The following is a 15698-nucleotide window of genomic DNA, read 5'->3' as shown; positions in this document are numbered from 1 at the left end:
GTCAAAAAAACACTTTCTCACAAGCTCAGTCCCCCTTGTGAACTTTCCTTGGTTTCCCACTAAATGTCTCCTTCACAGTCATTCACACAAACACAAACACCAAGCTGACAACTTCCAACTATATCACTTCAAAGAGATGAAGATGTTGTTGTCAGTCTGCCACCTAAGAACTGTAGACCATAACTTAAAAACATCAGGCTAACACTTTGGCAATGCCTGTCTTAATCTTCATCCCATTCCTCTGAAAACCCTCTAAAAGCCATCCTACTTTCTACCCCTAGAGTGTTTACATTCACAAGGAAATCGGACCACATTACACCCATCCTCTTCCAATTAAGGCTACAATAACATTCAAACTAGAACTATCACCTACAAACACTTCACTTTAAGACACCTCTTTATCTCTTCAGTCTCCTCCCATTACCTAGCAGACAATGAGTCAGACGACAGAACACCCTTCACTTGGAAAGACTGTGTTAGAAAACAACTTGTGTAACATCAATCTTTTTGCAGCGGTGCCAATTCCTTCGTGAACATGTTAACATTGGACTTCAGGATCAAATTCTCATTGCTATCCTTCAGTCGTTGCTAACTTTCCGTCAATATCTGAAGGCTCATATTTTCAGACTTAATTTTGGCCAGGAATATTGATAACCTTTTCTCTACCACACATCCATTTTCTATTGCTTCCATTAAATTATTGCATTGGTCTGTGTAATTAAGTTGCTTCTTCTTAAGAGCTGCATTATGTGTTGAAATATAAAGCACCCATGTACCATGTCAGTCTTTAAGCACAATATAACATTGTTAAACAATTGAAACAAAGTTGCCCTCATTTTCCCTATGTTACTATGACAAAAGTAGCAATCTCAACAAGGTAGTGCCTCGTACATGTGCATTTGTTACGTTGGTGGGTGCTGTTAAGTCTTTCTGTGCCACCAAACTAAATATAAAATGATACTCCTACGTCTATGTTTTAGACACGCCCCAGTTTTGATTTTGACAGTTTGGCCACCCTACAGGATTCATCTATTGTCCCCCACGCCAAATCTATGGTTCTTCTTGACAAATACACAAAATAGTTGGGGACCATTTACTACCTCTTCGCCCCTCTGCAACCCGACCAATCTAAAATCATCTGACAAAAAAATATAACTGCTAATGACATGGGTCAAAACAACCTACAGCCATATATAACTCTATGGCTCCACCAAGCATACACTAACAAGACTGCGCCCACCAGTCACCGCAGGGTAGTGACCATCCTTGCCACTGATCACTTCCGCATAATATACCTGCTCTGGGAGAAGACCTGACCCTCCAAAAATCAGGACCCTCATAACCACAGACAGGTCCACCAATTGGCTTCTGACTCTTCCTGTGGGAAGGTAGAGTGCACCTGCCTGGTTCATGCATAACCCTGAAGGAAGAGGAACAGGGAAAGAGGGTGAAGCCTCACATTACAGTCTCTGAGCCTGCCAAATCCAACAGTAGGTGCATGAATTTTATACCACTGAACTGGTAAGACTGCCATCTTACATGGAGGCCTGTCAGAGCGAGCCACAGCATGTATGCCAGGACCATTTAGGCCAAGATGTTCAGAAGGGTGTCTCATCCTGCAACGCACTAATGCTCCTCAGGTTCTATTACAGATAGCAATGAAGCGCCACATATAACCATGCTCAAGTACTTCAATCAACTGCACCCATGACTGTCTGCTGAATAAAATTACATCGAAAAAGTGTTCTGAAAACTCAAATTGAGGTGGTTACCACAGACTTGTAAAACATGGTGGTACACTAACTATCTGTGTCAAGAAAATAATCGAACAAAAGATTCCACTTTACTAGGCCTGGCTTGACAGCGCAGCTGTCGACATACAATTATGAGAGTCTTTGGCTCCGCCCACATTTTGAGAGGCAGAAGTACACATTTTGATTAGGCAGACATTATGTGCTTCCAAACAAAAAAGTGCTTTCCCTACACGCATCTTTGATCATTCTATTTATCCACCTGCCTAAGCTTGAACTTTCAGGGGTATACATGCCATTGGAATGCTATAAAAGATAACTAGATCATTTATGTTGTTTTCTCTAGCAGCAGCACAGACAGGAGAGGGGTGCATTTGTTAACTAACATGGATGTTTAGGTCTGCCTTGACAGTACAACTGTTGTAGTGTAGTTCCTATTTTCCCTATAGGCCCTGCGCATTGGAATAACAAACAGCAGTTTAGACGTAGAAGTGCGGCTTCCAGGTCTCTACTGGCTATGCTAAACTTAATTGGGTTTGTTACCAACTAGCTCAGAGGTCACTGGAAACTTTCTTGACTGAATAGGAAGTGATCAGCTTCCCTGGCACAGACAAGAAGGGATTCAGTTTTCCAACAACCGCATAAACATGACAACTTTGCTCCTTAGAATAAGAGTCAATCTCTAGAGTCGTGTGAAGCAATAGACAGCTATTTCACTCAGTCATTTGTGCAGATTACTTTCACCAAGATGCAGAGAATAGAGAGACGGGCGTTTTCAATAAAAGGTATTATTTATTGAACAGTCTTTCTTCTCATGCAAGAGAAATGAATTGCCACAATTGCAAGACTTATTATAAAAAGTGCGTACAGTAAAATGAGGATCGCGAAATAATACTGTAAAAGCATTGATATGGTTTCTTAGCCATACAATGGTTAAAATGAATAAAATATATACATTCATATATACATTAGCTAATGTACTCAACTGGTGCTTCTAACTACGCCTACCCCAGTGTACCTGACCGAAGCCTAATACTTGGGAGGGAGTAAGTAGCAGTTTAAGTTAAGTTGGTTTTGCCAAGGTTTGCTTCAAGAATTCTCTCTAAGGGTTTAGTCAACACCATACCTCTGGAATAGAATGTTGTAGGTCTTGTATCTCCTTCCAGGACTCGATATCCCAGTCACTCGCAAGAGTAGGCAGGAAACGTCGGAGCTGGATTTTCTCGGCAGGAGAAAAGACAGCGTCTCTCACAGCGCGTCAAGGAGGAGGAGGGGCAGCGTCCGTGGGCTGCTTGCATCTGCTGGGCTCTGCAAGGGACAGCTGTTCGGCTCCTGTATTCACCACACCATCGTTCGCGCTTTGCTTAAGGCATCGCTGGTAGTATTTATACCTGAAAGGTGCCTTGTTTGACGTAAGTTTTTGGACATAAGACGTCAATAACGATGTCACTAGGAAGTGATCGTCCTTTCAGTGCTCATTAGAGTTCTATTACTAATCAAAACATAGCAAGCGGGGTTTTCCCAGGTTGCTGGGTTTTCATCTTGTTGAAGAACTCGGAGTTTAATCTAGGAATCTTAGATAGTGGCTTCTGCTGTGTCATGTACTGTAATGAGCTGCAGAGGCGAGTTTCTGAAATATGGCTGAAATATGGCTCTGATCGTTTATGCCATTATAGGGGTATGAATGGATTATAGCCGTATAGGGGCATAAGGTCACAGTATTGATCGGGGTCCTAGATTAGAACACGACACTGTCACCTGACCTAACCTACATCAATATTATTCCACAGTTATTGGCTTCCACACTAATACATAACATACTCACGCTACTTACTTGTAATGCTTCACATTAATGCACAACGTTCCTTTGAAGCCAAACCTATTGGCATTGCCAATACTTGTTTGACAAGTCTGCAGAAGAAACACTTGAAATGTGACACCTGTAAGCCTCATAAAAAAAACCTTAAAAAAAACCTTTAAAAAAACACCTTGTCTTTAGAAAGTACTATTTGGAAAAGCAGCTGTGTAATTGTTTTGCCAACAAATAATAACGATAACTGAAAGCACAGCTATCACTGTAACTGATGTGTTTTTGATCTAGGACATGGAATATTTTGTGAAACCCATAAAAACCCAGAGTTCGATGGGAATCTGTTCCATCAGGCTGCTGATTGATTGGTTTCAGATAATGAAAGATCATAACCCTATTGCCATAGTCTTATGGGGTCTCTGAACTACTCTTTTGTCAGTCAAGACTACTATACTAACATGCGTCCGAGTACCACTAACAAATGCAAGTCCCATATTTCATTGTGCGGCTAGGCTTTGTCACAATCCCAGTAAAGGATGGTATCAGAGTCTAAGAGGATTTCTTTCTTGTGTTAACCATGCACCTCTATCAAATGTCTGCAGTCAATATAACTATGCTGGAATTGAAAATAAGTCGCCATTAAGTAGTCACACCTCAAAAGCTAAAGAGGTCACCTGTGAACAGTAGACTAGAGGAAGAGAGTGAACATAGTGACAGGACAAAGACCACTAAACCTAGATCACGTTGATTTGGGAACATTCCATTACTCAGAGTCTCTACGAGTGGTTACACAGTGCTGCATTTTGAAGTTCTGCAGATACTGACTTATGTTAGTTAACAATTTCATGAGAGGTAAAGACATTGTTAAATTATGAGTAGATGGTGCATCGCTACTTCTTGGGCTAATGAATAATTGCAAGGAACAAACAGGAACCATTGACAGTCTGGTGCATGTAATGATGAAAAAATAAGTTGATCTCCTTTATCTGTTTAGAGGCCAGGGTTAGGCCAAAGAAGTGAAGCCGCAAATTCCAGTAAAGTACTTAGAAAAAGTCCAAGCTGTATCCTGCGAAAATTAAGTCTAGTTAGATACCTGTTCATGCCAGTCTTACATTACTCATCAGCGACCTCCACATATTACAAATGCAAATTTATTAACCATGTTTTTTAGTTTCAATGAAATATTTACACTTTACAATCAAGTATTGACTATAAAGACATCATACTGTGCATTTTTGTAATGAAACTACAATTAGAAATGTGTTTGCCATTAACTGCAAAACTGCGTTTTCATGTGAGGACTACTAATTTTGAGTGGGGAAGCTATTTTTGGATAAATGTACACTTCCAGAAGAATATATAGAGAAAAGAATGACGGATATATGATTTGCACAAATATTTCATAAAATATTCAACTCAAAACAATACAACTGCTAATTTAAGTGTTGACTGAGTACAATTGTCTATGTTATGATATGTTAAAATAATTTTATAATGCACACAGGTACCCAAAAAGGGTTACTGTAAATTGCCATCAGAAAACTCTTACCTGTTCAGGGCTGGCTGTTATTGGACCCCCTCCAGACAAGGGAGGGACCTGGGGTGGCGTGTAGGGTAATGCGGATGGTGAGGAGGAGGATGAATACGAGTTGGTGTTCTTTTTCTGTTGTGGCTGCGGCTTGTGCATGGTTGCTGCTGGATCTACTTCTGGGACACTCTGCCACACCAAAAGGGACAAAAAGCACAAGAGCAGAAATATATAGATACCCTTTCAGCTTTTTGAAAGTGCAAACACCAAACACTAGAGTTCTATGCTGTTAAGTCATTCAAGACACACCTAGTTAATGGGCAACTAGACAGAACAGCATTGCTAAGTGTCTGCAACATAGATCACAACAAAAAAGCTGGGCCCTAATGTCCTTCCATGTAAGTTAGGAAAGGAGCTGGTTGCTAGAGAGGGATACTTCTGAAGGTGGGCCCTTTAAAACACTTTGCATATCAGCCTTCCATAAGGAACCCTTCTCCTGATAAGGTTACCTTCAGTGCTTGGAAACAAAGCTTGCATTTGGGTCCTATAAAACCTCTTGCCCATAAATTAGATCATGCTGTCAAACTTAAATTCAAGCTAGCTCCAGTAAACTGGTGGCTAAGACCTTTATTGGAGTTTTATATGTTTTGTTTTTGGTTCCATTTCATATGTGACGTTTACTCGCAATATAAAGATTAAAAAAACACGAACAGAACCTCTACTAAAGACTAAAGACAACATGCACATTCCCCATCAATAAAATTAAGCAACATATTTTGCTGTATCATTGTCTAATAAAGCAATACTCTAAAGCAGAGTTCTAAAAAGGATTCTTGGTAGCAGCAAATGTCAATATCGCCAACCAAGAGGAAAAAGGTTCTTGGTATGGTAGAGAGGACATCAGGGCTCCATTCTAGCATATTAAGCACCTCTAAGCAGGATGTGACCTCGATCCTTTTTTTAGGACTCGCCTAGTGATGCAACACATGTGCTGCTCGCTTGGCGAGATCTATTGTCGTCGGTTTTTCGGCGGAAGGGGGGCATGAGATTTGCACACATACAGACAGGCGATGTGCACGTGTACAGCTCGTGTCAGCTCGCGTTGTTTGAGCACAACTCGCGCATGGTGCACTTTCCTAGTTTGGATCTGATCAGAAATGCGCATGGGCATAGAGAATCCACCTTGGGCACAGAAAAGCCACCTCGTGGCCGCGTTGTCGCTGCGTGCCCTTTAGAGCCGACTGAGCGGAATATTGCTGCATTGTAAAGGATTATACAAAAAGCTGTCGAGAGGGTGCTGCAACGGGCACCAACCACAATGGGATTTTCGATGGGCTCTGAATGTCAGGGGCTGGCTGCAGCTTGTACAGTTTATAACAATCTATGCTAGTTCCTCAGCACGTTGCTGCACTCATTTGGGAGTGTGAATGACGCAAGTTTCACTTTGGTACTTTCTCGTTGTGATATCTGTATTGCGTTTGTGGCACACCACTTCCTGTCCTAGGCTGCGCATGAAGTGTGCTGGGCCAAGCGCAAGTGAGCTGTCTTTTGGAATTGAAATAGGAAAACTAAGACCTGTGGCCAGGAGGAGTTATAAATAGCAGTACGTATCATGCCTAAAACATGCGATTGATTTTTGTTCACGCTTTAGTTCTGCAGCTGTTGCATGTTTTTTACAGCTTGTTTGAAGCACCAGTGTAGACAGAGTGACTAGCAAAGACACCTTAGAGTGGCAGTGCACCTCTGGTTGCACATGCACGAATATGACGTGAACAACTACATTTTGGAGGATGGGGCAAATCACTGTTCTGTGAGAAGTAAAAAATTAAAGTATAAATTCATTTAAGGCCTCTGAAAGGCATCCATTGTGAAATTTCTAGCCTCATGGAGTCTTTTTCTGTTCTCTTGTAGGGTGAGGCTTGACCTACATCCTTTCTTCCACCGCATATGTGAGCATGGCACATTTTCAGGTGCATATAAACTTTTTGTGGATTCTCAGTTGTCCGAGTGGACAAATGTTGCTGAGTAGGAGCAAAGTTAAAACCCGCCCCATAGGGTTGTGGTTTTGTCTTTTTAAAGACTGCATTTGATGTTATGTGGCCTGTCCCCAATTATCCTGAAGGGATATAGGCCTAAAAGTCATGCATCTGTAGTGTTGTTAAGTGGTTTAATGGGTCGCCGTTGCATAAGTTTCCCTAGTCTGTTGGTTGGTCACGCATTTCCTCTTGGTAGAAAATCGTGAATTAATCTTGTGATTGCTCAAGTTAAAATCTGCAGCCCTAACTTCAAAACGTTATCTTGACCTACCTCGACACCTGTTTTTGAAAGATGCTTTTCCTTTCCATCCTATCGTATCCACTTTTTTCTGTTTTTGGATATGATGTCTTTCTTTGCGATGGTTGGGCCTGGCATTTCTTAATCCTGCAGACGTGGGTGGTCCAGTTGAATTTCTCTGTTTTATTTAATTCCCTCATGCAATCTATATTAAAGAGTTTTATTTTTTGTACAACAAATACAAGTATATGGAAAAGTATATTCGGTAATTCCAAAGTCCAGTGTAATAAAACCCCCAGCTCAAGAATAAAGCAAACTATAACCTAACATTTTTCCCTTAGGCTTTCATCAAAACACAGACAACCACACACACTCCCTCTCTTAATTAAACCCTATAGTGGCCTTACATTTTCTGTCCCCTTCTATACCTTATTCCCCAATGTAATCCTATTTTAAAGCTATTTCCTTCCCTATCTGCCCACAGCCGCCTCTACTGAGCTGTACGGTCTTTCATCCAATGTTTTCATCATTTCTAACTACTTCAGAACATGCCCTAACAGCAGTAAGGTTTACCCCAAATAACTCAGACCTGTTCCATCAAAAAAGTCTGCAAATTTAGTCAGACGTAACTTAACCAGAAAATCCAAGCCTTAACCTCACAGTAGCAGAAAAATAATATTAGGCAGATGTTGGGGACTGTAATAAAAGACTGAAGCTTCCAGGTGTACAGGATTTCCCAAAAAGAGGCTGTCCTGCATGTGGGGGCCCCAGCTCTATTTCCCACTAAGCCCCCCCCTACGGCCCCTAACCTAATCCCTTCCCCAGTGGCACAGTGGACCGTGCCACCAGCCCAAAAAGCTGGGTAGTGAAGATTTTACCTGACCTACACTCCACCCAGGGATGCATGTTATCTCTCATTCAGCCTAATGGTGAAATGTTAAGTCCTATATATGAAGTGCTTGGAGGGATCTCGCTAGATAGCTTATCCATAGTATATATGGACGTAGAGCAGGAACGTTAATTGCTGTATATCGGGCCTTGGTGGGAACCTGCTAGGGTGCATGTTGATGCTTTTGATATACTCTTTGATGGGCCTCTCTTTCCACTGGAAGAGGGTAGCCATCTCCTCCTCTGGTGTCTGATCATTTGATATTGTGCTCACTTCGCTTATTTCACCTACACAAAATAATGCAAACCCAAAGAGCACTTTACATGACTGTCTATATGCTCCTATGCCATTAGATTTCTCTCCCCAAGAAAACTTTGAACCTTAGTGAATATATCCCTGCATTTCCTGGCACCCAAAGAACTTGGATTGCTTCTTACCTGAAGACCTATTTTACTTTTCTAATGTTCAGAGCATTGGCCAGATCTGAACCGAGCAGGAAAATCCTGGAAGCCAGCCATGCATATTCCCTGAATCACGCTCTCAGGGAGGAGATGAGCAGGTACTCTGTATCCACTCATTAAGGGTGGGAGATGCTGAGACTCCGGGCACAGTGATAGCAGGAGGGTTGTCAGGGGCACCCACAGAAAAAGAAGGATAGATCATGCGGTCACTTACAGAGTAGATATCCATGACATTCTATTTTTGTGCGCAGGATGGAGTCACTAACAGGCACTCCGATAAAAAAGGAGTACTCTGTGAACAAATACATTTGTAAAGAGAGGTTTATGCATTTTTTCTGTGCGTACACATAGCACCCTGAGGCTACACTGATGGAAGATGTGTGCTATGTAGAGAACGGTAGCATGCTCTGATATTGCATTTATTACCTTCCATCCATCCTTTTGTAAAGCGCTCGGATATCCTTTGGGATCTTGTTTGCGCTATATAAAACTTTATAAATAAATAAAAAATAAATCAGTAAGCATCCACTGTCTCCTTCAATCAAAGTGGTAACCTGCCAGCCTCAAAGCAAGAGGGAGCTTTGAGAAGTTACAAGAAGAAACTGAGGAATTCTTCATTTGGGTATCAAAATTCTACTTGTACATCCTCAAACATAATGATTATATGTATACTGAGGGGATGCCTAAAGAACATTATTCATATCCACTCTCCCTTGAGGCCCACGTGCTGAAATGGAACTTTTTAAAATCATAATTATTTGAACATTGATAGTGACTTGTCTTAAATGTTGTTCCTTCTCAAAGTTTGTGACGAGCTCTGTATTTTAAAAGGCCAGCTCTATCAACTGAAGAGGTCCTTCATTCCATGATTTATATCATCTGTTACCTGGAGGCTCTAGGCTCTTAATCGGAATCCTCTGTATTGCAGCGCCTTTCATGGAACATCGTACTTGCCAGTGCTTGCTTGCTGGAACCAGTGCGTGTTTGCAACTGCCGAGAGGAAGGCCGAGCTTCACACATGCCCTCTAATTAATACGGGCTTTGGTAGTGAGCTTCGCTAAAAATTTGCTTTAACTGGAGCTGAGAGAAGATAAACAAGCATTTGCAATGCAATAGGTCTCGCATTTACGAGAGTTTGAGCTATTGACATTGCAAATAATAAAGCCTTTTATTTTTGTTTTTGTTTTAAAAACATAAATAAAAGGCAGTGTTATTTACAATGCCAATAGCTGAAACTCTCGTAACTGCGAGACCTATTGCATTGCAAATGCTTGTTTAAAATTGTCTGCGGAAAGCTGGCGCTTGTGAATAAGACTATCCAATTGTGAAATACATGGCTCCATTTCCCCCTTTATTTTCGTTTCTTCTATAAATTGAGAACAACTTGATGAATAATGAAATAAGAACACAGAGCTAAGCAAACCTTTGTTTTAAAGAGACGGTGGCCATGCATTTTTTATAACATCTGCTACAGCCGCAGGAGAGTAGTCCGTCTCTTTGAAAGAGACTTGAAACGTAGCAGCGGTGTTTAAAATGTTTTCTAAAAATGTGATTCAATCAATACCGAAAAACAGGCAGTCACAAAAAAACTTGCAAGTCCTGGTAAATTCATCCAGGTTAAGTCTTCCTTTAAGCCACCAACCTTGTTTCTAGCCCCCGATTTTCAGACAGTTAAAAGTAACGTACCCATGCTTTGTGAGAGCCAAAGATATATGAAGTAGGTTTGCAAAGCGGCAAAATAATTATTAAAGAGTAACAGAAAATAGCTAAACTTAGATTGGCAACACTCTGAGAAAGAAGGGTTTGGATGACTCTACACGGCAGGAATTCCTACAAATTTGAAATGCTTTTTGTAATGATGCACTAGCACCAATGTTTATTTAAAATTCCTTCATGTTAGGGAAGGATGTTTGCACTTTCTTCTGCTCACAGGAGCCCTAGCTGTTTCACAGACCGAAGAAGAGCAGTCGACACTCCTTGTGAGCGTCTCTACGCATCTTTGAGGAAGTCTTAAGACATCTTCCAGAGAACAACCACATTAAAGCTTAGAACCAACAACAGGAATAACCCTGGACAGGTGCGTGATACATTACCCTGTCAGATTCTCCCTTCAAGATTAGCTCTTTCAACACGGACCACCTCACCAGAGAAATGACAATGAAAATAGCATACCTGCACATTTCTACAAAAAACTCTGTATCCTAGATTAACATACAAGTGAAAAGGTTAAAACGGGGAAGTTACTTACCTTGTTAATCTGGAATATAAACCATTTTAGAGTTTCATGCAGCACAAGAAGATCAACACTTCAATCTGACCTAAACATTCAGGAACTCTCAAAATATTCCTGTAACTCCATTTTCCTCATTTACAACCCCATCAACGCAGATAGCTATCCTCTATCTCGTGCACGGTTAGAATATTTGGCAGGATCAGGGAGCTTCACTGTTTGCTCTGAGATATTCCAAAGAGAGCTGTAAACCAGATCAATCAGATGTGAGCTTGGGATATTAAAAGTACATTAGGTTTACAGGTATGTGATCTTGGGGGGGGCATTCCGCAGCGAAGGCACCAGATGAAATTTATACAAAACAGACTTCACCAAATGGACCATTATAATGTTTTTACCAAACACCGTTCTAGAATGACACATGGAGGTGTCCTTAGTTAAAAATATCGAAATCTTGGATTAATAAAACAGGTTGTCCCAGAGGAAATACATTTATATCAACAAGAGGTGATATATCCCACAGCCCAGGATGATGGAGTCTCTCAGCAGGTGCCACAACAGGTCTATGTGGAGCTTATTAGGAGAGGTCACTGGACCCTAATATACAAAAGCAGGTAAAAGCGTGAGCAAACAGCCTTAGGCACTGAGTGATGTCCTTCAGGACAAGAGAGACTGCAGGGGGAGAGGCTTCACTGCAAAGTAAGATGATGAAGAACATAGGAAATATGTGAGATAAAGTGGTGAATCTCCACCGCTTCAGCCAAAATACCTCTCCTGGCAGGTGCCACTGCTGGAAGCATCTCCCTAGCTGCTGCTGTCCAATTGTTTTTTGCATCCATGGATCTCCAGCACAGTGCTCCCGCATTTATATGTGCCTCTTGTGGTGGAAGCCACCCGATTTTTTAAAGTGATGCACCGAAACCAGAAAGAAGGTGATGAAGTGAGGGTGATGCATGGTAAAACGGAGACCAAGACAGAGCTGAAGGGGAGGCAGTAAATGAGACGTGATGTGGATAGGGAAATCAGGCTGCTTCCCTAGTCAAATTACAGGATACCACTTTAGGCTCATTCATTATCAAGAGTCCTGAGCTAGAGTGAATTACTGTGCCCTTGCCCTGGTGGTGCCAGGCCAAGAACTAAATGGAGAATGTCTGTAAAAAGTGCCCATGCGGTTAAACAAAAGACAAAAGGAAATTAATTTTGGTGCCCTGGCATTACAAAACTAAACAGAGGCAAGCCATTGGGCTACCAGTCCATAGGAGACTGTTTGCAATCCACAACTGGTGGTGCTTAGCAGGATTGGCAGACTGCCAATAATTAGAGGGGCAACAGATGGATAACTTCAATACAAGAGTAGTCGCCTACAAAGGAGTACAATCAGCTCAGACTATAAAATTAAAGAGGTACCCACTCCAAGTTCAGGCACACTTGCGCGCGCACACCTCTGACCTCCAGTTGCACTGTAACAGCATCGGCAAACAACACACCGTACAGAGGTGGCACCTACTAACACCGTGCCTGTGGGACAGACTTCGAGTGGGGAAGCCGCGATAGGAACATTGGGACGCACCGATACGAACTGTTTTGTTTAGTTTGCCAATTTTATGGCTCAGTTCTAGGAAAAATGAAAAATGAGGCGTCATTTATGGACTTTCCCTTTCTTGACCTAAGAAATTGTGATTATCTTCTCCATGTCCTAGCACACCGGGGACACAAGGGACGCAATGACATGCCCTTTTTGTGATGGCCCACACACCCACGATTTACCGTTCATTTGCAGCCGGCCCGCAGGGTTGTAGGCTTTGCTATGTGTACTGTACCTTTGAACATTAATAAACGTCTTCAAAAAAAAAAAAAAAAAAAAAAATAAAATTAAAGAGGTATATGATAGAGGGGTCTAACGGAAGGTGCCACAGGAAAACAAATTACTTCTACTCTCCCTTCTCAGTCAGAATAACTAGAGCATTGTGTGTGATAGCTTCAACTTATGATTCTGAACTTGCCTTGGAGCTTGAAGGCCGAGGACCTCTGGGAACTTGCGGCCCTTTGGATGCCAAAATTAATCAATTAAATTTAAACAATGACTGCCTGTATGTTTCGGACTCAAAAGGCCACCTGGGATCTCCGACTCAGAGGAGAGGTGCCTTATGATATTAAATGTTTTTATCAAAGAAGGATAGACACTTATCCTGGCATCTGTAAATGTATAGGTATTTTCCCAAGTGCTATGTTGAACAAGGTGAAGCAGAGCTTCTTAGTGGAAGGGCTGTAAGCTCCAGTCTACGAATCTAACGAGTTGTAGGAACAGCCTTGAATAACTGCTCTAGGGTGTTGAGAGAGCAGAAACACTCTTGGCCACTACACCACAGATTGAGAGAGGAGGGAAGAGTACTTCACTGTTTGCAAACATATTTTCTATCTACAGTTCACTCACACCATTGAGGGAAACAAATAAGTACTGGAATGTGGCTACACGACCCAATAACTGTACTTCAACTAGGCCTCATTAGTAGTCACATCAGGAACAATCGTGATGGTATGGGGAGAATTGGAATACCTAACCCCCCCAACCACTATCAACAAGTTATCTTTGGTAAAGCTCTTTTGGTTGAGACTAACTGCAGGTTGGTCTTCTTTTGAATATTCCCACAGGTGTTAGACTGGATCCATAACATCTTCAGCAGTAGTCCTGTGTGCCCGCTCCACATCGACTTCATTCTGCACCAGAAGGGACGTGCACGGCCTATATAAACTCCAATAATGCATGCAGACACAGTTGCTTTCAAATTCGTCTTTGACTGCGGACGCAGAGTCCACATTAGCGTGGTTATGGCCAGCGTGGAGATACTAAAATGGGACCTTATTATATGAATGCAGTCGAGTTGATAGAGAAGGTAGAATGAGAGACTCAGTGAAGAATCTGCGTTTCAACAGCCTCTACCAGAAAGAGATTTACCAAAGGTAAGTAACTTGTTTGTCTGATACAGAATTCTAATCCCAGGTTCCTCACCATTTGGATAGATCCCAAAGCATTATGTACCAGGTGGTGGGACTGTGAACTGACTTAAATGAAAAGTCCTGCAGGGCCGAGCAGGCAAAGGGCCCATCTCGACATACCTGACTCTCCAAACAGTAGTACTTTATAAATGTAGGGAGGGACACCACCTGCCAAATGTCCAGGACAGGAGGGACACCACCTGCCAAATGTCCAGGACAGAAGAACAATCTAGCGAGAGATGGTCCATTTCTGCACCACCTTGTCTTTCTTTGCTCCAGTGAATTCAATAAAGAGCTGATCGTCCACTCTCTGTTCTATGGTATGATTGATCGATTTAGAGGCAGAAAGCTTGTTTAGGATCCAGGCGGTGTAATCACTCTGCCTCCTTAGACGGGTGAGGTGGAGCAAAGAACGCGTTGGGAGAATGATGGTTTGCCCAACGTTAATATTGGGAGAGTGGTGGTTTGCCCGACTTTTAAGGTGTTCACCACCTTTGGCAAAAAGGAGGCTTGAGGCCGAAGAACCAGATTGCCTGGGTAGAAAGTGGTGAAAAGGGAGTTAACAGAGAAGACTTTTATCTCACTCATATTCTGTGCTGATGTTAAGGCAACCAGAAAGACAGTCTTGAAGGTAAGCAATCTGAAAGGACAGCTGTGCACAGGTCAGCAAGGAGACCAAAGAAGAAATGTTAAAACTAAATTAAAGTCCTACGGGGACATCATAAATGGAGAAGGGGGAAAACATAAGCTGTAACCCCTTAAAAAAACATACATCACACCCAGTGATTGAAACAACGGAGGCTAGTCTGGAAAACTAAATAGCAATAAGAGCTGACAGGTACCCTTTAACGATGCCCAAAACAAAGCCTTCCTTGGCGAGAGGCAATGCAAACCACAAAACTGAGGACAGCATGGCATGAAATGTGTCAACTTGTGCACCCGGGGCACAAACCTTTCCCAAGGGCAGGCGTACACCGATTTGGAGACCCTAATACCTTAATAACATCTACAACCACAGGAGGGATATCACAAGCACTCAACTGCCGCTACAGAATCTCCATGCATGGAGGTGGGGGGTGCAGGTAGAGGTGCAGAACTCCGTCTATCTGCTGCGACAAGAGATTCAACCAATGGGGGAGCTTGATCAGAGTACAAATGCTCATGGCCCAAGGGACTTCATAACCAATCCGGAGCCTCTAGGATGTCTTGGGCCTAGTTGTTCCTGATCTTCTTCAGAACTCAGGGCAGGACAGGTATTGTGGCAGGAAGGCATGCAAGAGTCTTGCGTTCCACTGTAGGAAAAACTCTGTGAAATAACTACTTTGGAAACGCCAATGTGCAGAATTGCTGACATTACGCGTTCTGGGCAGACGTGAAGAGATTGAGCCAAGCTTCTTGCCACATGCTGCAGCAGCAGGATAATTCCCTGGCATTCCAGTCAGAACCTGAGAGACAGAGTCCATGACCCCATCTTTCCCAGCTTGTTAAAGTACCACATGGCGGTGGTGTTGTCTGTGAACAAGTAAACCAGCATCCCCTTAATGGATGGCAGGAAAACTTTCAAAGTCAAGCGGCGGCTTGAAGCTCCAATAGGTTGATGTGGAGTTGAGCTTCCAGCTGAGACTAAAGGCTTCCGATCTCTACCTCTCCCAGTTCGTCACACCAATCCAGAATGGATGTATCAGTTACCACTGTCTGCTCTGAGTGGGTTAGGGAGAGAGGCCTGCTGCTGACCCACAACTGCAGGCCTTTTGCCGT

General features: G+C 42.4%; 1 protein-coding gene across 4 annotated transcripts in view; it reads right to left on the bottom strand.

The window, feature by feature from the left end:
- Nucleotides 1–15698, bottom strand: part of TOM1L2 (target of myb1 like 2 membrane trafficking protein) — a 562608-nt gene that overhangs the window by 344962 nt on the left and 201948 nt on the right. For 2 of the 4 annotated variants that reach the window (XM_086940832.1, XM_086940834.1), the window contains exon 6: nucleotides 5111–5278. In XM_086940832.1, coding sequence (XP_086796958.1) covers nucleotides 5111–5278 — 168 coding nt within the window. Of the gene's footprint in view, nucleotides 1–5110; nucleotides 5289–15698 lie in introns of all 4 variants that reach the window. The other 2 variants (XM_086940831.1, XM_086940833.1) reach the window with 1 other exon arrangement.

Source organism: Lissotriton vulgaris, chromosome 10 (genome assembly GCF_964263255.1).
Source record: "Lissotriton vulgaris chromosome 10, aLisVul1.2, whole genome shotgun sequence".
NCBI classification, from domain to species: Eukaryota; Metazoa; Chordata; class Amphibia; order Caudata; family Salamandridae; genus Lissotriton; species Lissotriton vulgaris.
The sequence above is the reverse complement of the archived record's forward strand: the minus strand, read 5'-3'. Positions and strand labels throughout refer to the sequence as shown.